General features: G+C 40.1%; 3 protein-coding genes across 6 annotated transcripts; 1 reads left to right on the top strand and 2 right to left on the bottom strand.

Annotated features, from left to right (window-relative positions):
• The first annotated feature begins 1,280 nt into the window (after positions 1-1,280).
• On the top strand, positions 1,281-11,688 carry LOC4351066 (uncharacterized). 4 transcript variants are annotated; one of them, XM_066305346.1, is made up of 28 exons: positions 1,281-1,534; positions 1,637-1,745; positions 1,835-1,968; positions 3,323-3,439; positions 3,544-3,681; positions 3,827-4,274; positions 4,368-4,521; positions 4,889-5,010; positions 5,143-5,234; positions 5,310-5,565; positions 5,656-5,707; positions 6,873-7,021; positions 7,094-7,164; positions 7,253-7,426; positions 7,715-7,783; positions 7,901-8,005; positions 8,082-8,171; positions 8,660-8,735; positions 8,814-8,910; positions 8,997-9,066; positions 9,163-9,342; positions 9,809-9,931; positions 10,019-10,102; positions 10,190-10,374; positions 10,465-10,603; positions 10,690-10,749; positions 10,919-11,023; positions 11,101-11,688. In XM_066305346.1, the coding sequence occupies exons 1-28, from the start codon at positions 1,439-1,441 to the stop codon at positions 11,212-11,214; spliced, it is 3,609 nt and encodes a 1,202-aa protein (XP_066161443.1). In that variant the 5' UTR covers positions 1,281-1,438; the 3' UTR covers positions 11,215-11,688. The 4 variants fall into 4 exon arrangements, with proteins under 4 accessions (XP_066161443.1, XP_066161442.1, XP_015617200.1 ...); XM_066305345.1 differs by having other exon boundaries at positions 10,690-10,794; XM_015761714.3 differs by having other exon boundaries at positions 3,827-4,521.
• Positions 11,689-12,001: 313 nt separating this feature from the next.
• Positions 12,002-14,750, bottom strand: LOC4351065 (ADP,ATP carrier protein ER-ANT1). Its single transcript, XM_015760121.3, has 3 exons — positions 14,369-14,750; positions 13,101-13,469; positions 12,002-13,011 (listed from the first exon to the last, which is right to left on the bottom strand). Exons 1-3 carry the CDS (start codon positions 14,672-14,674, stop codon positions 12,697-12,699), a joined length of 990 nt encoding a protein of 329 aa, XP_015615607.1. The 5' UTR covers positions 14,675-14,750; the 3' UTR covers positions 12,002-12,696.
• A 592-nt stretch (positions 14,751-15,342) lies between these two features.
• On the bottom strand, positions 15,343-21,789 carry LOC9272429 (auxilin-related protein 2). The gene is made up of 8 exons (XM_015762408.3): positions 20,953-21,789; positions 18,569-19,958; positions 18,347-18,482; positions 18,148-18,245; positions 17,895-17,960; positions 17,603-17,692; positions 16,684-16,860; positions 15,343-15,854 (listed from the first exon to the last, which is right to left on the bottom strand). The coding sequence occupies exons 1-8, from the start codon at positions 21,621-21,623 to the stop codon at positions 15,816-15,818; spliced, it is 2,667 nt and encodes an 888-aa protein (XP_015617894.1). The 5' UTR covers positions 21,624-21,789; the 3' UTR covers positions 15,343-15,815.
• Positions 21,790-22,400: the final 611 nt, after the last annotated feature.

The raw sequence follows: 22,400 nt of genomic DNA, 5'->3' as shown, positions 1-22,400 counted from the left end.
ATACATAATTTTATTTTAAAATTGTATTAATAGTTTTCCTATAATCATCCATGTCAATGGATTTAGAGCAACAAATAATTATGTCATGTTAGCGTCTTACTTGCACCGGAAAGATTCGATTTGTCTATAAGAACCTTAATTAATCCGGTGGCATTTTGCTCCTACACACCCATTACTATCGCTTTTTTATGCTTTACCCAATGCAACAATATACATATAATAAAAAAATATTCTTTCAATATTATTCTTGCAACCAATAATAGGTTAATCAAATCCTACACTCAGGATCAAGTCTACACAAAATAGTCACCGTGCACTCTTCTCTAAATAACAATTAAAAATATGTTTATTTTTAATACTATTTTCATATAATATGTTATTAAAAAAAGTCTGATAATGATAATTGCATACAAAAAGTGCAGGGATTAGATGAGGAAACAAATGATGTGTAGGAAATGATGTGTAGGAGATGGAAAAATATCGATGGATCTTATCCGACCCAAGCGTCCATCAATTTTATCTCGCTTTGAGTCGGACGGTTTCTCGGAGCGGTTCTTTTTATAAACGGCGGTTTTTTTCTCGCATTGAGTTGGATGGTTTCCTCTATTTTTTTTTTCGAAATGATGGTTTTTTTCTCGCATTAAGTCGGACGGTTTTCTCAAACCTTATTTTGAAACATCGGTTTTTTTCGCGTGTTGAGTCCGTTTGTTTTTTTTGATCTGTTATTTTATAAACAGTGTTTCATAGGTTAGTTTTTTCAGAGCGGCTTTTTTTTATAAACAGTTTTTTTTTCTTGTGTGGTTTTTTGAAACCATTTTTTTAGAAATGGTGTATTTCTTTCTGATAGTTTTTAATAGCATTTTTTTTTGTTTTTTTCAGACGAAGGAAACCGTATTTTTCCCGCGCATTTTTTTGGAAATTATTTTTTTCTTGCGCATTTTTTTCCTTTTTAACGGATGATGGAAACTTCTCTTTCTAAAAAGTTAGATTAGATTGATAGATTAGATTAGAGTTAAAGAGATATATACGGATAACAAGGGGCGACTTTAAGTTTGGTCGGGTCGTTTTTTCCTCCTTTTCTTTTTACGGAGTTTGAGTTAGATGTTATAATAGATATATAGGTATGAAAGCAATAAAAAAATACGAATACGGAAAACAAATGACTCAAGGAGATACCTACAAATGTACCATTGACCGTCCTACCATATATACACTAGAAGAGAAAAAAAAATAAAACAAAAAATCTTATAAAACACGCCGTATCCTCTTCCCCTCCTTTTGACACCGAAAAGCCAAACAAAACCCATTTCCAATTCCAGACAAGGAAAAAAATAAAAAAAAAAATCCCTCCTTTTTTTTTTTCTCCTCCTCCTCCTCGCGAGAGAGGAAAGAAGAAGAAGAGGAAGAAACCCTCGTCGCCTCCTCCTCCTCCTCCGCCATGGTGGAGACTCGCCGGAGCTCCGCCGCCGCGGCGTCCAAGCGCTCCTCCCCGTCCCCTTCCTCCTCCTCCGCCCCTCCCCCGAAGCGCCCCAAGGTGAGATGAGAGAGATACTTTCTTTTTCTTTCTTGATTTGATTCCTCTTCTTGATTTGATATTTTTCCAATCGGGGTGGGGTTTTAATCCGATCTGAATCAGGCGGAGGCGGCGCCCGCGTCGCCGACGGCGTCGGTGCCCGGGAGAATCGAGGAGGATTCGGCGGCGACCAAGAGCGCCGGCTCGGGCGAGGACGCCGCGGCCAAGAGAGGTGAGGGGGGGATTTCCTTCTTTTTTTTTGGGGTGCGCGCGCGTGGGTTTGTTGGATCGAGCTGTTAGGGTTCTGATGCTTTGTTGCAGATCAAGGAGGGGATAAGGCGGCTGTCGCTGTGGTGGAGAGCTCGCGCAAGAAGAAGGAGCAGCAGCAGCAACAGCAGCAGCAGCAGCAGCAGCAGGCGACGCCTTGGGCGAAGCTGCTTTCGCAGTCCTCACAGGTACATGGGAAAAAAAATCTATGGGGTGTAATTAGGAGTTCTTGATGGTATGGGTATTGCAGGGTTGGAAGTTAAAATTTGGGGCTTTTGGATGCTGAACTCTGTAAATATTCTATCTTGAGGATGCCTAGGGTAGAATTTAGTGTACATGTGGTGTTCTGTAGGAGCTTTTGGATGCTGTTCTTTGTAAAGGTTTAATCTTGAGGATGTTTAGAATGGAAGTTAGTATGGGTGTGGTGATTTGCAGCTTGATTGATTAGTAGTTTTGTTATTTACTTGTTTAGAGCTTTGCAGCAATAAGACTTGGCAGTCTGTCCTGTTGGCTGTTGCCCACCCTGAATTAGTTGTTTGATTGGTTACTGCATTGAATTTGTAATATGTTATCTGTTTGTGTTGTTTTACATATTCTAGTGATTACCAGTACTGTAGTAGCAATTCTTGGCATATGGTCTTCGGAACCTTCACTTTGTAAGAACGTAGGAAACTGGGATAATCAGAGAACATATTAGAGCTGGTTAAAGTTTTATCTTGAGAAACTATTTTGCAAGTACATTAGGTTGCTTAAGTTTTGCTGTTGTAAGGCAGAGGCTGGCATTGCTGTCATGGTCAAATCTGTGAAGAACAGTGAAGAACTGTTCAGATACTAACCGAGGCTGGGCTAACCTCAATGACAGAACACATGCATATTGAACAAGAAGATAAACAAATAAACAAATAAAGAAAAATATATTCTTTTCCAAGTGAGTTAAAACACATGCTTACTTCAAACTCCTTAGTGAATCGAGTAGCGGATTGAATTGCTCTTCTCTTTCCTTTAACCTGGTTTGCCATGTATGGACAGACTAATGGTTAAGTGCAGCAACTTCTCTTATGCTTTGTAACTTTTCACATGCATGGGCAATCTATGTAGTTGACACAGGTGACAGGACATGCTTGTCACAAAAAGTTTGCTTAAGTCGACTAGGCAAATCTGATGTTTAGGTTTGATTGTTTGGAGCTTCCACGTTGATAGATTTGATGTACTAGTATTAGCAATTCCAAATTAATGGCAACTTACACAAATGCTCTCTGAACTAGAGAAAGCCATTACCTTCTTGATGTACGCATCTCCCTGTTTTTCTCATGCAATGATACGGTCAAGGCTAGGGTTTAATCCAATTGATGGTACCGACATTTCACATTTAGAGATGCTAGTAGCAACAATTCAATCCTTTAACCGTCTATATTGGTTGTCTCCTTTCATTCTTTTTCTTGCAGATTTGTTGACTCTAAATTCCTTCTACTATTGTAATGCGCAATAATGCATGGATTATATTGTCACTCAATGCTGATACTAAATATGTGTGCACTGCAGAGTCCTCACCTTCCTATCAGTGTTCCTCAGTTTTCTGTTGGTCAGAATAAAAGCTGTAATTTGTGGCTGAAAGACCAACCTGTTAGCAAAATTCTTTGCAGGTTGCGGCAACTCGAGGCATGTCTTTTTTTTTTCTCTGGTGCCCTTTTTCTTTGTGCAATGTGCAGCAAAATTGGCAGCACTTGCTTATAATGTTTTGTTGATTTTTTATGTTCTTTCAGCAAGGTACATGTGAGCTAGAAGTTCTAGGCAAGAAGGGTACGGTCCAATTAAACGGAAGGTCCATAACTGCTGGCACAAAAGTTCCCCTTAAAGGAGGGGATGAAGTTGTTTTCAGTCCATGCGGCAAGCATGCCTACGTATCCTAATCTTCTTCTTTATTCATGCAATCATACAGTTCCTTTCATCAATTTTCCTTTCTTTATTAGTTTAGATGTGCACAGTCTGGAAATAGCTCTATCTATATTTTTGTTTTACCTTCTGCTTTCCTTCACCTTCCTACAGATTTTTCAGCATCCATTGAATGACAAAATTCCTAAAATGGTGCCGCCATCTCCTGTCACCCTTTTAGAACCTCCAGTTGCTGGTGTCAAGCGTCTCCGGATGGAGAACAGAACAGGAGACACTTCAGCTGTTGCAGGGACAGAGCTATTAGCATCCGTATCTGATCAGTTGAAGGACCTATCAGCTGCACCACCTGCATCAGCTGGAGAGAACAATCAGAGATTAGTACGACCTATGGCATCATCCGCTTCTGATAAATCAAAAGGAAATGGCATCATCCCTGACAAGGAATGTGAGAACGGGGAAAATGCTAATGAAGTTAATTCTAATGTTGAAGATTCTCCATTAGATGTGGCTGCAGCCCCCGTAGTATCTCCTGATGCTGTCCCGAACGACATCAGTCAACACAATGGCTTTGGATCTGATGCTCATCTTGGTGCTGAAATCGGTAAGATTGCAACTTATAAGATAAGGCCAGTTCTGAGGATGATTGCAGGAACAACTATATCAGAGTTCGATTTGACTGGTGATCTTTTTAAAGCTCTTGAAGATCAGAGGGATCTCATCAGGCATCTTAACTCTTCAGCCAGTTTACCTCCAAGCAGATGCCAAGCCTTTAAGGATGGGATGAAACAAGGAATTATTAGTCCAAATGATATTGATGTTACATTTGAAAATTTTCCTTATTACCTCAGGTAATATACTTTGGGTTAATCTTCCTTCCTATATTCTTTAACTTTTATTCTGTTTATTTTGTGTTCTTAATATGCTTCATATCTGCGATGTTACATTGTTAAAAAAAAACTAAAATAGCATTCATTAGTTATTCTTAATTCGCTATATTCTGTATGATTAGTTCATACCAATATAGCATTCATTAGATAATAGGCACAACACGGTTGATAAAGTAGTTTAAATGTAGCATGATATTCATTGCTCTCTCACATGTTCATATTCTTACAGACTTCCACTGACGTAACTTTAATTGTAGCATGATATCTGTTCTCTCACATGTTTGTGTTCTTGTATTCATGTGTTGTTCATCAACTCCATTTCATGCAGCGATAACACAAAGAATGTGCTCTTATCATGTGCATTCATACACTTGGAAAAGAAGGAATTCATCAAACAATTCTCAGAAATTTCATCAATAAACCAACGGATTCTATTATCTGGTCCAGCAGGTACCTTTTATGATCTCATTGCATATTTATTGTCTTCGGAGTTAAATTGAGGTCCTTGAAGGTAAGGCTGTGTGCATCCTTTTTTGCTGATTCTTGTAGGCATCTGATTTTTCTAATGCAAACATGCATCAGGTTCGGAGATTTATCAGGAAACATTGATAAAGGCACTTGCAAAACATTTCGGTGCTAGGCTACTTGTTGTTGATTCGCTTTTGTTGCCTGGGGTAAGTTATCCATGTAACTTGTGCTTAAAACTACTTGGTGTCAATTATTATTATTGAGAGCAAAATTCTCTTTAGGCGCCTTCAAAGGACCCAGAGTCGCAGAAAGATGCTGCGAAGTCTGATAAGTCAGGGGATAAGGCTGGTAGTGAGAAGTTGGCAATTCTTCATAAGAACCGCTCTTCCTTGGCAGACGCTATGCACTTCAGGAGGCCAGCTGTACAACCTTCTAGTGTGCATGCTGATATCGTGGGTACATCGACTCTGCATTCTGCATCTTTGCCCAAACAGGAATCATCAACAGCTACATCCAAGAGCTATACTTTTAGAGAAGGTTTTCTACTATGATATTATCTCTTGTTTATCGATAGATCATTTTCAACTATGCTATACTTACCCGAACATGACTGCACTGCCATTGTAGGGGATAGGGTAAGATATGTGGGTCCAGCTCAGCAATCGTCATTGTCGCAAAGGTATCTTACTGATTGTCATGCTCTGATATTTAAACCAAAGTTTATTGCTTGATTCTTCCTTGTCTTTCCATCGAAACCTCATTGATGCTATGAACATTGTGGATGTGCCATTAGGTTGGTTGTTTCTTTGGATGGTTTGGGAGAAAGATATTGTCTGTCCCCTACATTTAACACACAAAATAATTTTGATGAAATTCACGACCACATTCATAAATAAACAAATACAAATAAGAATGTTGGTATGCTAGAATACAAATACGAACATAATTTTACAACAAATGCAAATACAAATATCACCCACTCAATTTGGTTGTATAAAAATATCTATTTCCCAACCTAGAGTAACGAAGTGTGGAAATAAAAGAAACATGTGTTTTTAAATACCCAACTAGTTAGACAGAACTCAACAAATGCATGTCGCCTTTGATCAAATTCAAATTCAAACATGAATAGTTTTGGATGATATAAAATACTGAATAGAAAATCTATTTAGTTTTTCTGGCACATACAATTTTGGATAGGGGAAGTATTTTTTAAAAATCCTGACTGTATTCAAGTTCTTAGAGTAATTCCACTGAAAATACGGTTTTTTAGCTACTTTTTTCGGTGTTTGACATCCCTAGTTGGGGTTGTCTCACAACATTTTAGGCCGCAGGTCCACCTGTTCTTGACTAAATCATTTGTATTGCTCTCTAGCACTTCGTTTACAACTTTACATGCAATATTTAATAGTGAATATAATTTATTATATTTAATCTTGGAGTATCGTAGCCAACAACCTAGGATTTACTTTCTACTTATGCTACATTGCTCCTATTGTGTTACATCAGAGTTAGCTTGACACGCTTTTTGATAAACCTATACTCCCTCCGTTTTTTAATAGATGGCGCCGTTGACTTTTGAACACATGTTTGACCATTCATATTATTAAAAAAAATGCAAATGTATAAGATATAAATCATGCTTAAAGTACTTTGACTGATAAAACAACTCACAACAAACTAAATTATAATTAAGTAATTTTTTTGAATAAGATGAATGGTCAAGTGTGACAAAAAGTCAACGACGTCATATATTAAAAAACGGAGGTAGTAGTTTTGTAGCCATAACATGCTTTCAATTTATTTTCTTTATAAATCATTTGAATATTTGATTGACCTTTCAGGGGACCCAGTTATGGTTATCGAGGCAGAGTGATGCTTGCTTTTGAAGAAAATGGGTCTTCCAAAATTGGAGTTCGATTTGACAAGCAGATCCCTGATGGTAATGATCTTGGTGGTTTGTGCGAGGAAGATCATGGTTTCTTCTGCTCTGGTTAGCTCAAACTTTTGAATCCCAAAAATTATGTTAGTTCTTGCAGGTTCTGATAAATTCTTGTTTCTGCAGCTGACTTACTTCGCCCTGACTTTTCTGGTGGTGAAGAGGTTGAAAGGCTAGCAATGGCCGAGTTAATTGAAGTACAGCCTCTTATCTAAAACTCAGAGTTATCCGAATATAAATTTGTATTCTTTCTATTGTTTCATAATTGTATGGATTGTCTGTCAGGTCATCTCAGAGGAACACAAAGCTGGCCCTATGATAGTGTTACTTAAGGATGTAGAGAAATCATTCACTGGAATTACAGAGTCACTTTCATCTTTGAGGAATAAGCTTGAAGCGCTTCCATCTGGTGTGCTTATTATAGGATCTCACACTCAAATGGACAGCCGCAAAGAGAAGGTACATATATTATATCTCAGAGATTATGCAAATTTGTTCTATGAGGGCTTGTTTATGGCAATGTGGCATTGCATAGCTTGTCTTTTTTTTTTCATTTGATTTGAACTGTTGTGAAAACTAACTTTGGTGGCATTGGGTATTCAGTTCTAATTGGTTGGTTCTGTCTCTTTGACACTTGGGTGTTCGTTTGCATGCAATCTTTGTTTTAATTTTTAATCCTTATCATTTATCGCTTGTTAAGTACACTATAAAATGTATCCTGATGTTGTGCTATGGTGTCTGTTGTAGGCCCACCCAGGTGGATTTCTTTTTACAAAGTTTGCTAGTAGCAGCCAGACGCTATTTGACCTTTTCCCGGTAACAATTTTCATTCTTATTGGTCACAATGTTCTTTCTATCAGTGCTTATAAATGCACTATATGAACCCATGGTTCTGATATAACTATCTGATGCATTGTTATATCTAAAATGCAGGATAGTTTTGGTAGTCGGTTGCATGAAAGGAACAAAGAAAGTCCGAAGGCAATGAAACATCTAAATAAACTTTTCCCTAACAAAATTTCGATCCAACTTCCACAGGTGCTAATATCCCTTGTTATCTTGTTCAAGTATTATGCTCAAGTATATTATCTAATCCAAGCAACTGAATTTGCAGGATGAAACATTACTCACAGATTGGAAGCAACAACTGGATCGTGACGTTGAAACCCTTAAAGCTAAATCCAATGTTGGTAGCATTCGCACGGTAAGCTGTGCAGATAACACAATTTCACATATCATGCTTGGCACTTTGGGTTTTGAACCGTGTATTCTGTATATTCCTCTTGAAACTGAAATTTCTTGTGTGTGATGCCTAGCCTAGACAGCTAGACCCTAAGCAGTGTTTTGTTTTAAACGACACTTTGCTCTTTTCCCCTCAAATGATCAATCATGCATGCATAAAGGTGTGCGATGCCTAGACAGCTAGACCCTAAGCAGTGTTTTGTTTTAAACGACACTTTGCTCTTTTCCCCTCAAATGATCAATCATGCATGCATAAAGGCACCTTTCTATAATTCTGTAGTTACTCCTACATGTTTTATTTTCTCTCGCTGTCAATTATGATGTATATATTTACCCTCTTAAATGACTTCTATTCCACTGCCCGAATGGCCTGTATTTGATTCTCCTATGCTTATAGTTGTTGAATGCTTGCTAGCTATTTATGTGAATTTCGTTTGCTTTGTGTTGCAGTTTCTGAGCCGCAATGGAATTGAATGCAGTGACCTTGAAGAATTATTCATCAAAGATCAATCACTGACCAACGAAAGTGAGCATTTTCTTGTTGTCTTAGCATTTTATCCATGGAATTCTGTGTGTTAAATTGTGTTGCTCCAAAATTTCTTAGATGTGGACAAGATAGTTGGCTATGCTGTTAGTTATCACCTTAAGCACAATAAAGTCGAGATCTCCAAGGATGGTAAACTTGTATTGGCGAGCGAAAGGTAGTTATACTGTTGCTAGTTTATTTTTCCTCCATTTCCTTTTAATGAATCTTCTATAATGCTAAATTAATTCTTCTGTATCACAGCCTTAAGCATGGGCTCAACATGCTGCAGAATATGCAAAGTGATAACAAGAGCTCAAAAAAATCACTGAAGGTTACTCTCCATCTCATCATATTGCAAACATATTATCATACTCACACAGTTGGAATCTCACAGTGCTTTACTCTTAAATTACTTTTTCCTTCTTAGGATGTTGTCACAGAGAACGAATTTGAGAAAAGGCTTCTGGCAGATGTTATACCACCTAATGACATTGGAGTCACCTTTGATGATATTGGAGCCTTGGAAAATGTAAAAGACACATTGAAGGAGCTGGTGATGCTTCCTCTGCAAAGGCCTGAATTGTTCTGCAAAGGACAGCTAACGAAGGTAGAGACGTTATGATGAATTATCCATGTCTCATATGCGGGTGTAAGATTGTTCTATCTCAATTATAGGTTGCGCACTTGATTAGAGTGTTTTGTCAAGTAATAAGGCCCATGATGTGATTAAGTTTCTGTTGGCTAGTAATGAACCCATGATGTTTTCTCACCTAACAGTAGTGAAATCTATAATAAGTTATTTTCCTCTGTTCTCCAAAGTTCTGTTCTAACACATTATGCCAATTCGGCAGCGTTACTTGTCTTAGGTTTTCTTGTTCAATTTTTTAGTGGTGAATGGGTAAATTTAAGTTAATTAGACATGTGGGAAATTTGGTTGTCAGTACTTCCTCCATCCCAATCTAGTACTAGGTTGCTATATTTTGGGACGGATGGAGTATTATATGTTGGCTACCTAATTTTCTCTATTTAAGTCCTATCTTAAAAATTGCCTCTGGTAAATCTGTTACTTGCAGCCTTGCAAGGGAATATTGCTGTTTGGACCTCCTGGTACTGGGAAAACCATGCTTGCTAAGGCAGTAGCAACTGAAGCAGGTGCTAACTTCATTAACATATCAATGTCAAGCATTACATCGAAGGTATGATGGCATCCAAATTTTGCATTAATGAGGTGTACAGTGTACTATGTGATTCTCAAAGCTAAATGCTGTTTTTTCTACTTTCAGTGGTTTGGCGAAGGAGAGAAATATGTAAAAGCTGTTTTCTCATTAGCAAGTAAAATAGCTCCAAGCGTTATATTCATTGATGAGGTATGCTTGAGCATGTGGGTTGGTTTTATTGTCATTAGTGATTTATTTGGTCACGGTATGATCCATACAAAATGCAACATTTGGCAGGTTGATAGTATGCTAGGAAGGAGAGAGAATCCAGGGGAGCATGAAGCGATGCGCAAGATGAAAAACGAATTTATGGTGAATTGGGATGGATTACGCACTAAAGATAAAGAACGTGTACTGGTTCTTGGTGCCACAAATAGGCCTTTCGACCTGGATGAGGCTGTCATTAGGAGGTTCCCGCGCAGGTGACAGCTATAACCTTGTGTTGGGGTTGGGATAATGAAAAATTGCTGTTTGTTGATTTCTAACCATTTGGTCGTTAATTACTACTGTAGGTTAATGGTTAACTTACCTGACGCATCGAATAGAGAAAAGATTCTGAAAGTAATATTGGCAAAGGAAGAGTTGGCTCCAGGTATTGATATGGATTCTCTTGCCACTATGACCGATGGATATTCAGGAAGTGACCTGAAGGTATGCTTGATAATGATGCGCTTCCCAAATAACACAAGTGATTGGAAATGGTTGCACAATTTTCACTGACTTGCTTGTGTTCCCAGAATCTATGCGTGACCGCAGCTCATTACCCCATTCGAGAAATCCTTGAGAAGGAAAAGAAGGTTGGCATTGCTTGTACCTTGCTGTCAACTGAAGACCTAGATAAAGTTTGTTTTTTGGGTTTATGCTGTCTTTAGATGCACTCCTTATTCTTCTACTACAATTATACTGTTAAGTGACAACGCTTTTTATTTTATATGCTAATATGGGGTTCGCTTCCTTTCTATTCAGGAGAAAAATGTGGCAAAAGCAGAAGGCAGGCCTGAGCCTGCATTGTATGGTAGTGAGGACATTCGTCCTCTGACCTTAGATGATTTCAAATCTGCCCATGAGCAGGTGAGACCAGCACATTTTATATTTATTTTGAGCTCTTTACTTGAAAGTTCATAATCTGATCAATTTATTTACCACAGGTTTGTGCAAGCGTTTCATCTGATTCAGCAAACATGAATGAACTTCTTCAATGGAACGACCTATATGGCGAGGGCGGTTCGAGGAAGAAGAAAGCACTGAGCTACTTCATGTGAGAGCGATTCCATCATAACATGTGAGAGAGATTAAGACCCTGCCATATTGATATTGTACAGTCGCTATACCACCCCTCTTGGCAAGCGCTTCGCGACTTGGCCGGCCAAAACCAGTCGGGTTTTTTCCTCTTCTCCCTTCAGGAGCAGCGGCCGCCCTACCTTCGTCCTCCATCGTGTAATTAAATTGTGTACTGAAACCAGTTCAGGTTTATTTGTCAGCTGTTTGTTGCTCGAGTTAACTTGTAATGTTATCATTGCCTTACCCCAATGCCACCTCTTTTTTTCCCCCCTCTTCTGCATCCTTGGCTGTAGTAGCATATAGTCCTTGTGTACCTCTGTACATGTTGAAATCAAAGGACATGGGAATAAGAACATTGTCCTGTTGTCGACAGTATAATGATTCTGACTAGCCATGGGTTGTTGACATTATAAGGAGGAACTAAGACGTCTTTGCGTCTTAATTTTTTTTCTATATATATCTTGAGCTGATAGATTATCTAGTGGATCATGCCGGAGTATTGAATTATAACTGCAGTTGAAGCGATTGCAAATAATATAACCTACTACTGGACCGTACAGAGAAATATGAGCCGGTTGCACCTTCAAAAAGATTTAATTTTGTTTCACCTCAGCACAAATCAGTAGTGCACTATACTACTGATGATTAAGTTCGTGTCAAACAACTAACTGCATAAATATGGGTTGATCTCATGGCTAACAGCCTCAAAGAAACTACAGCTCAGCTCAGTAATGCATCATAAGCCAGCCAAGTTCATAAGACAGCCTAGACAAGGAAGCACCACAAAGGTAATATGCATTCTATGTTTAAGCCAGAGAATGTTTTGCATAGTGTACAAGAATAATCTAAATCAGATCACAGATCAAAAATACAATCTAGGTATATCTATACAGTGTAAAAGAATAACACCATCAACGGACGAATCAAGATGGTACATCTCTTTTGGTCGAATCAACTATCTTGATTTCCTGCGGGCCATTATAAACAGGATGGTGTGAAAGATTCTGATGGTATGATTCTCGCTTTGGGACCCGACTCCAATCCTCGGAACACCCAGAGGTTTGTTATTAATTTGTTTTTGGCTATACAGTAGTACAAATGTGGTATACTACACCAGAAAGGTTATTCAATGGAGCAATTCCACAAGTTCTATTTACAGTTCACATCAAGGCATTGGTAGCGCGAGTACGATCTAACTTTCGATCGATATTCACACTTCAAGAATCAGGTTTCAGAATTATTGACATTCTTTCTACCGCAAGAGCTATCTTTTGATTCTGACTTCATCTCCGCTCCTTGAAAGTATACATCCTGCAAAAGCTGTTCTCTTCGCCGTCAATCCTATCAACTGCAGGAGTATCTGGAGTTCTGTTTCGCCCGCTTGATTATCCAAGCTCATACATCCCATTTGGCCAATCCAAACTTCAACCAAGGATATGCCTCTATTTATCCCCATTTGCACATCATTTCAATGCCCCTTTCATCTTGCTCTCAAAATTGTAACCATGTTGACCTGCAAACCGGTGGAGCTGGTCATACCCAGCAAGAACTCCAGCTCCTGCCATTCCTGAGAGAATATTTGCGCCGACCCCTCTGAATAGTGTGAAGAACCCTTCAGTAGAAACTATCTGTTTTGCTGCATGGAAGGCGTTCTTATATTTCAATGGCTGCCCAGAAGTTAACATCATTCTGCGACGGAGTGTATCAAATGGATAGGCGCAGGCTCCAGAGAACGTAGTTATTGCCCAGCCCAAGGCAAAACTGGCGAAGAAATTTTCCTAGAATATAAACCAATAGAAGTTAAAGATGCTACATGATCTAGCTGAAACGTCTCTGTGATGTGTCACAAGAATGGTGTTAGTGTTACCTGCAGTGGTCCCACTAGAATAAGAGGCTTCATGGTATCATAGATTCCGAAATAGAGACCTCGATATAGAGTGATACCCACAATGGACACACTGAAACCTCGATATAATCCACGAATACCATCAGTTTTAAGTGTCTTTTTGTAGACATCAAGCAGCCCACTGAACTGACGTTTGCTTCCCTGTGATTCAATTGCATCAGTAGCTAGCCTTGTCCGTGCATAATCCAGATGATATAGCAAGGATGAGGTTGTAGCCCCTGCAGCACTGCCAGATGCTACATTGCCAGCTAACCATTTCCATTTTCCGTCTTTCTCCTTGTCGTAGCCAAAGATGCTCTTGAAGTAGCCCTTGAATGCGAAGTTAAAAGCCTGAACAGAAAACACACAGGTGAGGATTCGTTTTAGTTTCGAATCGTAACTCATGAGGTTTTTCAATGATAACAGCTTTATTCATCCATTCAATGAGTAAAGGGTATGTACATGTTCTGAGGGTCATGCTTGATAATTGAACATGAATGGAGTTTTTGCTGTTATTATATATTGCACAGAACCTTCAGAAAATAATAGCAAAAGTAGAAATATTGAGTTTTTCTTTCTTTTTCCTTTGGCAATAGCAACCATCTAAGTATCTAACATCAGCTATATAATAAGTAGCCATACAGATAACAAGGGTTCCTTATATAGCTCAACTGCATTACGATTCATTATAAACATGCGACCGTGTGAGACTTAATCCTTTGGTCTGTTGTTCATATGGTTGGCACAAGCGAGCATTTACCTAGTTTTGTCTATTTTGAAGACTTGCTCTACTGATAAATGTTTCTATGTTTGGCCCTTTCACGGCTAACTGATGAGATCACAACCATTCAAATTCGCTTGTGCTAAGTTCTTTTTGGAATTGACAAAAGGCACAATAGTCAATAGATTATGACATTCTGTGGTGAGGAGAAGAGCAACCAGATAGAGCTGAGCACAACTAATGCCATACAAAAACATGTGGAAGCGGGAGTACAACCACAACCACCACTCATTGGTTCGTTCGCTGGGGAAAAAAATGGTAATCCATGTTAGATGCACAGGTTTGTTTAAACCTAATTAATTCGGTAATTAACACAAAATGTTGGCCTCACACCAATCAATCAATCAATCAATATATATAATACCAATAATAAGAGAGCATCGAGCGAGCAATATCCGGGAGCAAAGCAATCGATCGAAGTGAAAAAATGATTTGAGCTGGAGGGAAGGAAGCGGATCGAGCACCTCACCTGAGTGGGGAAGTATCGGATGACATTGGCCTGGTTGCCGCGCCAGAGCGCCGCGACGCCCTCCTCGCGGAGCACGCGGCCGAAGGCGTCGGCGATGCCCCTGTAGGGGCGGGTGAGGCTCCCGCGGCGGAGCATCTCGGCCTGGTTCTGCAGCAGCAGCTTCACCCGCTCCACCGGCGCCGCCCCCGTCTTCGCCACCACCGCCGCCGCCCCGCCCATCGCGAAGTCCGCCGCCGCCGCCCTCGCCGGCGGCATCCCCACTAACCGCCGCTTACCCTTGCCGTCGCCCGCCGCGGCGGATGGCATCGTCGACGGCGGATTCGGAGGAGAGAGCACGCTGGTTGTTCGATTCGGTGGGAGGAGTCTCCTCGTCGTCACGCGCGGGAGAGAGAGAAGGGAGGGAGGGAGGGCGTGGAGAGGTGGAGGTGTTCGGTGGAGTGCGTGGCTTTTTCGCGAGAAGGACCTCGTTCTTTTCACGTTTTAGAGCCTACTCCTTCCTTTCCATATTTTTGAAGTGCTTTGGCTTTGAATAATTGCACTACCAAGACATCCTTTTGGGTGGATTTTAATGAAATTACTTTGATGCTTGAAATTTTTCGAAAGTATATTGACTTAACTAGTTAACTTGGTGTTTGACTTACGTTTTGAAAATATGGTTTGTTCGTAATTATCCAGCGAAACGATGGTTTTTCTTCAAAATTGAATGCTTTGAGGTGTAATAATCGATTCGAATTTTTTCTATTCAAACTTTTTTAAGTTTGACCAAATTTATAGAAAAAATTAGCAACTTTCAAAACACCAAATTAGTTTCATTAAATCTAGCATTAAATATATTTTTAATAATATGTTTATTTTGTTTGAAAAATACTACTATGTTTTTCTATAAACTTGATCAAACTTAAAAAAATTTAACTAGCAAAAAAGAAAGTCAAAATAACTTATAATATGAAATGGATAGAGTATACCTCAAGAACTTCTTGCAAACAAAATTCTCAACCATTGGATTTAATCAGTTAGAAAGCTATAGGAATCAAGATTCAATACAGCGGTCCACAATAACATTTGTAAAGTATTTGTAAAAGAATTTTTTGTACACGTATCTTTACCCTATTAATATGCTTGTATAAAAGCCTTCCCAAAGAACCGTGCCATTACTAATCCAATGAACAGAAGAAGAAGAAGAAGAAGCTACATCCATGTACACCGCCGCCGTTGCCCGTGTGAGGTATAAGTACAAGTCTTGAAGATTCGAAGTATAATGGAGTGAACAAATACGATCATGAGAGCAAAACACAATGGTAAGGGTGTAAGAACGAAACAATGATAGTACTGTAATTATAGCAGAGTTTTCACTTGATCACTGCACCGTTTCTCTGCTTTGTTCCTCCAGTTCTTCATGTGGGTATAGTTAGGCTGAACATTTATATCCATTCATATGGTGGATGGTTTAAAAGAGCTCTTCAGAGTTGAATTTGTTCCATGCCTCCTGTTTTATGCAAATGCGGTGGAAGATAAGTGAACGGCAGACATCTAATAAAATATAAGACTTATAAACAGCAATAGCATGATGAGCAAGAGAAACAATGAATGATCAGAAAAAGGTAACATGGAATGCCAACTTAACCTTAGTTGTTACAAAAGGTAAAATCAATTACCGGATCATTTTGACAATACAACTTCATGCCAGAGCTCTTAGGTGCATTCAGCAAATTGAGCCCATAGGGAGCACTTTGTTAGGTCTAATCATCCAAATGAGGCCTTATGGATTTGTTGGGAATTTAATAAGAGATATAGACTGCAATGTTGATGGTCAACTTGAATGAATAGAAACAAAATTAGATTTTGGGGCTACATATAAGTACAGATTATGTACTCTGAAACATCAGTTCCTATGTTAAGGTGTATCTACTAGATCGAGAGCTGTATGTGCAGGTAGAATCTGGGTTGAAACAAACAAGTATATTTTCGAGTGTAAAATCAGCTGAAGCAGACAGTAGATTCCAGACTACCATCCAGCTATACAGGTGAACTAACACAAACTGCATTGAAACTAGATTTTACTCTATGTATTGACTTTATACTTCAGACCAACATCACTCCATTAAATCCCAAACCACTTTAGATGCATCACATGTTGGGAAGTTACTGTGCAATGTTGAATTAAACCAATTACGGCTAGCAAATCAATTTACCCTATTTAGCATATTATTACTTGCTAGTTGCCAGTGTGCAATAATGATAGTTCTTCTGCGTGAAATATTGAAGTTTCATATGGCATTTCAATATTTGTTGCGATGCAGTGATACTATACACACCTTAAGAATATCAAACACCTTCTCTGCAGTATATTTCTGCTGAAGATTTGCACCCTTCTGTTGCACCTTGTCAGGATGGATGCATAATGTTGCCTTTCTGTACTGCTTTTTAACAGCGGCGCCAGTAATCAAATCAGTCAAGGATACTGCTTGCCATCCACATTCTGGCCAAAGTATCTGTTTACAAACAAGATACGTATTAATAGATGAAAGATTTCAGAATAGCCTGTACTGAAGTATTGAATTAAATGAGCAATTCATATGACACAATTTTCAATTTAATGTTTGATACTGGTTAATCTAGATTTCCATTTGTCACATGCTTCAAAGAAACTACTGGCAGTTGAAAAGATAAATGAATCATAACCACATGAAATTTGTCAGTGTTATATTGAGATGTGGATTATCAAGAATATATTAATAGAGAAAACTTACTTTATTGATAAGTAAATTGCACTTTCATACTTGAAAGTTGAAAGGTGAATGGTATTATAGTATTATACCTAAACCAGTTCTATACTTCTATGGCTATGAGAACTATTTAGCTGCTAGTACGGTCCACTGACCAAAAACTGGTCTTCCAGGTTACCAGCTTTGATATTAATAAATACCATAATTAGGTTAGATAAAGTCCAAAAGCAATTTGGGAAACTTTAGTCATGCAAAGAACTTGCAATTGAAATCATTACAGGGTCTCAAATGGGAGTAGGATATCCATAAAAGGAAAATATAAAGGGAGTGTAACACATTCACTAGGTAGGACATAATGTTAAGTCAAAATTAAAAAGATAATCATTAACATGCAGATGGAAATATTGAGCATCTCTACGTAATGGAGCAATGCATAGCATCCAAAACCAATAAACTAGATAGGAACACATTGAGAGTAGCTTCAGTTACAATAGCATCAGTGACTCACATATTGTAAAGTTGATAACAAAGCACGTAAGTTGCCCTCTTTTCCAGCTGCCCACCTCCTGATTTCAAAGTCTAGTGTGTCCCCAATTCTCTGGAATTCAGAAAGTGCCAACAGCACCAATAGCACCAACTAGTATTAGTACGCAAGAAAGCTGTGATTACCATGCAGCTAAAACAAAAGCACTAGCAAATCCATGAAAAAATTGAAATAAATAGATCAGAAGAAAATGAAGACTATTTACTTCAACTAAGAAAAATTAAGCTGTCAAGTATATGGACAACATGACACTCACGTCTCTTTCTGCCTGTTCCCTCTGAACCTGCATATCCCGTTCGTTCTTCTCAGCCAGAGCTTTTGCCTGGAGTGTTGCATGACGAACAGTAATAAGAAAAATAAAGAATGAGATGTCCAACATTTAGTTATAATTAGAGAAAGTGATACTGTTATACATAATTAGCCAAATAGATCAGTGGTGACATCTACTGAAATAATGAGTATTCTATTTTCTAATCTTCTTTTCTAGTTTGGAATTGAAATCACATTACCGCTCGTTCACGGGTCCTCTGATGGCGTTCTAATCTAGCACGTCTTCTTTCTTCACTCTCTCCCTCAACTTCTTGGAATACATCAGATGATGCAGGGGCTGAAGAAAAACAAGAAAGAACATGTGGATTAAAAACACTGCAAATATAGGAAACCATATAATTGCAGTTAGAAAAACTGCTAGTTAGGGAAGACTAGTACCTCCAAATAAATTAGATAGATCATCCCCAATATTTGTGGCTGACGGGGCTTTTCTCATAGATGCTGAGGTGGAGGCTGATCTCTGTGATCCATTCGTGGTTGCTCTAGATTGAGGTTGAGAATCAAACATAGAATCCTGAAACATCAAATTAGCAAAAAGTAACACATTAAATGTCATCAATACACAATTTTCGATGATCATATTTCGGGGGATGTACTCACCACTGTTGGAGTCCTCTGCTTTGGCGCACTATTTGCTCGGGCACCCGCACCAAAGAAAGACTCAAGATCATCTGCTGAGCTCTGTTTTTCTCTAGCAGCAGCTGCTGCAGCAGCTGCCTGTCTTTCCCGAGCCTCAGCAGCAGCTCTTTCCACTGCAGCACGTTCAGCTCTCTTCCTTGCTTCTTGCTGAACTCTCTCGGCAGCAGCTCTTTCTGCTGCAGCCCTCTCTCTCTCCTTGGCTTCAGATGCAGCCCTCTCCCTTGCTTCTGCAGCAATCCTTGCAGCTTTTTCTTTAGCCTCAGCTGCAGCCCTCTCACGAGCTTCCTGTTGAGCCCTTTGCACAGCAGCGCGCTGTGCACGCTGGGTGGCCTCCCTTTCAGCCTTTGCACGAGCTTCAGCAGATGCTCTCTCTCGGGCCTCCTTTGTGGCCCTCTCCATGGCTTGTCTTTCTCTTTCTTTCTGCTGTTCCAATTCTCTCTCCTTTTCAAGTCGTCTCTGTTCTCTCTTCTTTTCCTCCATCAGTTTCATTTCCTGTTCCTGCTCCAATCTGGCCTGCCTCTCTTTCTCTTCACGATCTGATGAAGTTCTTTCAGATTGTTCAGCTTCACCAAAAAAATTGTCGTCATAAGAAGGCATTTGGGACTTGTCCTTCGCAAAACCTTCCATCTCATCTAGTGAAGAAACCTCTGCTTGATCTGGCATGTCTCTGTATTGGTTGTGATTTTGGTTTGATTGCCGCACATACCCATCATAATTACCATTAGCTTTTGCTTGCAGAGGTCTTTGTTTAAGAAGAGGTGGTGATCTTGAGGGCGGTGGAGCATTAGTTGGCTGTGTGAAGAGGGGAATTTCAGAAACTGTAAGCCATATGTCATCTTCGGATTCAGTAGATCTTGGTGACTGATCCCCAACGCCATCAGTAGCATATCTGTCTGAACTTGAGCCATCGACATAAATATCAGAGTACCTTGCAGACTGTGACTTTGTCTTGGCATCTCCTAAGTCCTCCGTAGAAGATCCCCGTGCTGAATTTCCATTCATTGAACCATGTAGAGGGTTTGAGTCTCGGGCTTTGCTTGGTGGATTCATATACTTTGTATCACCATTGAATTCTGAGGTAAACAAAGGATCTGATTTTGGAACCTGGTTAAAGGCACTTGAATCATCAGGCAGACTATCATTATCAGTAGTATTATCAACATTCTTGCCTTTAGAGCTTGCAGAATTATTCAGATGTTCCAAGGGATCCATGAAGCTGCTAGGGGATGGATATGTTGAACCTGAGGCAGAATTTGTTTCTAGAACAACAAATGGGTCATCATCTAATACACTGGCTGTTGATTTAGAAGTTCGAACTGCTGGCTCATCTTTGTTATCATCAATAATCTTCCTGAAAATTAAAATGAAAGTGAGAAAACCTACAAAAACATGATCACTATCAGGAGATAGTGCAAAACACTAAGAAGATTTAGAGGAAAAAAACAGGTTATTTGCATAAACATTGGAAGTTTATGGCAGACACCATTTTCAATCACACGGCTTGTGAGATATGGACATGTATTATTCATCGTAAGCTTTGGTAGAAACAATAATTAGGATGAACCTTCCTCATCCATCCAAATAAATATAAAAGATATTCATTAGGCAACAACGGGAGTTGAACCTCTCACAGGTTGACAATGCATATGTAATGGCATAGCCTTATGCAGTACAAAAGTGGTTATTTCAAGAATGGAACATATTGCTATTGAGTCAACTGGATAAGGAAACACAATGACTGAAACATATTATCAACTTAAAAGCAAGAATCACCACCCAAGCACATAACTAATCTAACAAGAGCAAGGCATGACGGGAAATTAATACTATAAACATACCCTATACTTTTTTTTGTATAAGGAAATGGCATAAAATTATCACACTTCAGCAAAATTTTCAATTCTAACCCTACGGCCTACACTCAACTACTCAAGTGTATCTGAAGCTTTCTATAATCCTACTGTTATTTCTCATCTGCTCTCCTTTGCTTCTTCTAGGGCCCAGGCCTCTCCATGTTACACACACTATGATTGGTACACACAAAATTTTCTTACATTTCATTGATAAACTTTACACACACAAGCTGGTTTTAACTTTTTTTTAAGGTTAGCTGGAGTAGCAAGTAGTAACATGGTAAGGCACGTGGAGAACACGAATAACAAGATTTCCTCCAATGTAAGTAAAATTGTACTCCCAAGTCAGCAACATTTCCAAAAAAATTGGATCTAGCTTGCACATTCCAGTTCAGTTCGTTGAAAATGACATCATCTAAGGTTCTGATCCAAATGAACTTAAACTCATGCCCAATGCAGATCTGAATGAACAAAGGCTTTCAACTTGCTCACCTACTCCTCTGCGGGCCGCTCCCAGAGAACCCCGGGATCAGATCATCGAATCCGTTGCCCCCATTAGCCTTCTCCACCACCACCGGCTTCTTCTCCGCCTCCGAATGTGGCTTCCTCCCGAACCCCCCGAGCAGGTCGTCGTCCTCAACCACCACCGACCTCTTCTCCTCCCCCGCCTGCGGCTTCACCCCGAACCCACCTAGTATGTCGTCGTACGAAGGCGCCGCCGCCGAGCGGTTGCTGGAGAACACGTCATCAAACGCGGGGGACGCCGCCGCGCGCCGGCCACCCCCAAACACGTCGTCGCCGTCGTACCGCGCCGCGGAGGAGGAGGACGCCGAATTGGAGCTCGGCCTCAGCCCCGGGACCGCGCCGAAGATGTCGTCGTCGTACACCGTGGCCCTCGCCGCCGCCGACGACGAGGAGGAGGAGGAAGTAGGAGGGCCATTGAACAGCGAGTCGAACGGGGAGGAGGTGGTGGTGGTGGCGGCCGCGGAGGGGGGCGCGCCGAAGAGCCCGTCGTAGGACGGCGCGGGCGCTGGGGTGGATCTAGGGTTGGGCCAGGCGGATCCGGTGGTGGTGGTGGAGCGGGAGCGGGAGGCGGCCATGGGCGCGGCCTTCCCCTGCGGCCGCACGCCGAAGTCCGCCAGGAGCCCCTCGATGCCCTCCATTGGACGGGCCGAGGGGGGGGAGGCGCCGCGGGGTCGGACACCGGCGGCGGCGACCTCGCCGGAGAATCCGCCGGCGACGAGGGGAGGGGAGAGAGAAAGGCGGGAGACTCGCGCGAGGAGATCGGAGGAGAGAAGGAAAGTGGTGGGAAGGGAAGGGTGGTGACGCGTCTCCCTCTCTCTTGGCTCTGGTCTGGTCTGGTCTGGTCTGGTCGGTGTGTGTATCGAGGTGGGCCCCACAAGCGGTTGGCATGTACTTCCTCCGTCCCACAATAGCGTCGCTTTGACTTTTTCCTTCTAACGTTTGGCTATTCGTTTTATTTGAAAATTTTGTTTGAAAATTTTGTGTAAATATAAAAAAGATAAGTAATACTTAAAGTCTTTTGATAATAAAGCAAGTCAAAAAAAATAATAATTTAAATTTTTTTTGAATAAGACGAATGATCAAATTTTTTTTTAAAAAAACTCAAAGCGACAAGTAATATGGAACGGATGTAGTAACAACTTGTATTTGGTTCGATTTTTTATTTTTTGAATTTGATTTCAAATCGAGCTAATCTAACCGGGTTTTTTTTTCCTATTATTCGGAACACTCCCTTCCAACGCATGAAATGAAGTTGCGGATTAACACATCATTGATTAATTAAATATTAGTTAAAAAGTTTAAAAATGAATTAATATGATTTTTTAAAGTAACTTATCAATAGCAACAAATGAATTAACACATCATTGCGCGTGAAAAATAATGGGGTAGAAGTTTGGGAAATTGGAAAATATAAC

This window comes from Oryza sativa, chromosome 11, assembly GCF_034140825.1.
Source record: "Oryza sativa Japonica Group chromosome 11, ASM3414082v1".
Classification (NCBI taxonomy): Eukaryota; Viridiplantae; Streptophyta; class Magnoliopsida; order Poales; family Poaceae; genus Oryza; species Oryza sativa.
Note: the sequence above shows the minus strand (reverse complement) of the source record. Positions and strands in the feature narration are given on the sequence as shown.

What these genes read in the sequence shown, in the direction of transcription:
- LOC4351066 (XM_026021441.2), top strand. Translation starts at nt 1,439, where the DNA reads ATGGTGGAGACTCGCCGGAGCTCCGCCGCCGCGGCGTCCAAGCGCTCC. An exon ending in AATTTTCCTTATTACCTCAG is followed by an intron (nt 4,522 to 4,888) that starts GTAATATACTTT and finishes CATTTCATGCAG; the next exon opens with CGATAACACAAAGAATGTGC. An exon ending in ATTCAGGAAGTGACCTGAAG is followed by an intron (nt 10,604 to 10,689) that starts GTATGCTTGATA and finishes TTGTGTTCCCAG; the next exon opens with AATCTATGCGTGACCGCAGC.
- LOC4351065 (XM_015760121.3), bottom strand. Translation starts at nt 14,674, where the DNA reads ATGCCATCCGCCGCGGCGGGCGACGGCAAGGGTAAGCGGCGGTTAGTG. An exon ending in TCCGATACTTCCCCACTCAG is followed by an intron (nt 13,470 to 14,368) that starts GTGAGGTGCTCG and finishes TTTTCTGTTCAG; the next exon opens with GCTTTTAACTTCGCATTCAA. An exon ending in TTCTAGTGGGACCACTGCAG is followed by an intron (nt 13,012 to 13,100) that starts GTAACACTAACA and finishes TTTATATTCTAG; the next exon opens with GAAAATTTCTTCGCCAGTTT.
- LOC9272429 (XM_015762408.3), bottom strand. Translation starts at nt 21,623, where the DNA reads ATGGAGGGCATCGAGGGGCTCCTGGCGGACTTCGGCGTGCGGCCGCAG. An exon ending in AGCAGAGGACTCCAACAGTG is followed by an intron (nt 18,483 to 18,568) that starts GTGAGTACATCC and finishes TTGATGTTTCAG; the next exon opens with GATTCTATGTTTGATTCTCA. An exon ending in GGGAACAGGCAGAAAGAGAC is followed by an intron (nt 17,693 to 17,894) that starts GTGAGTGTCATG and finishes TCTGAATTCCAG; the next exon opens with AGAATTGGGGACACACTAGA.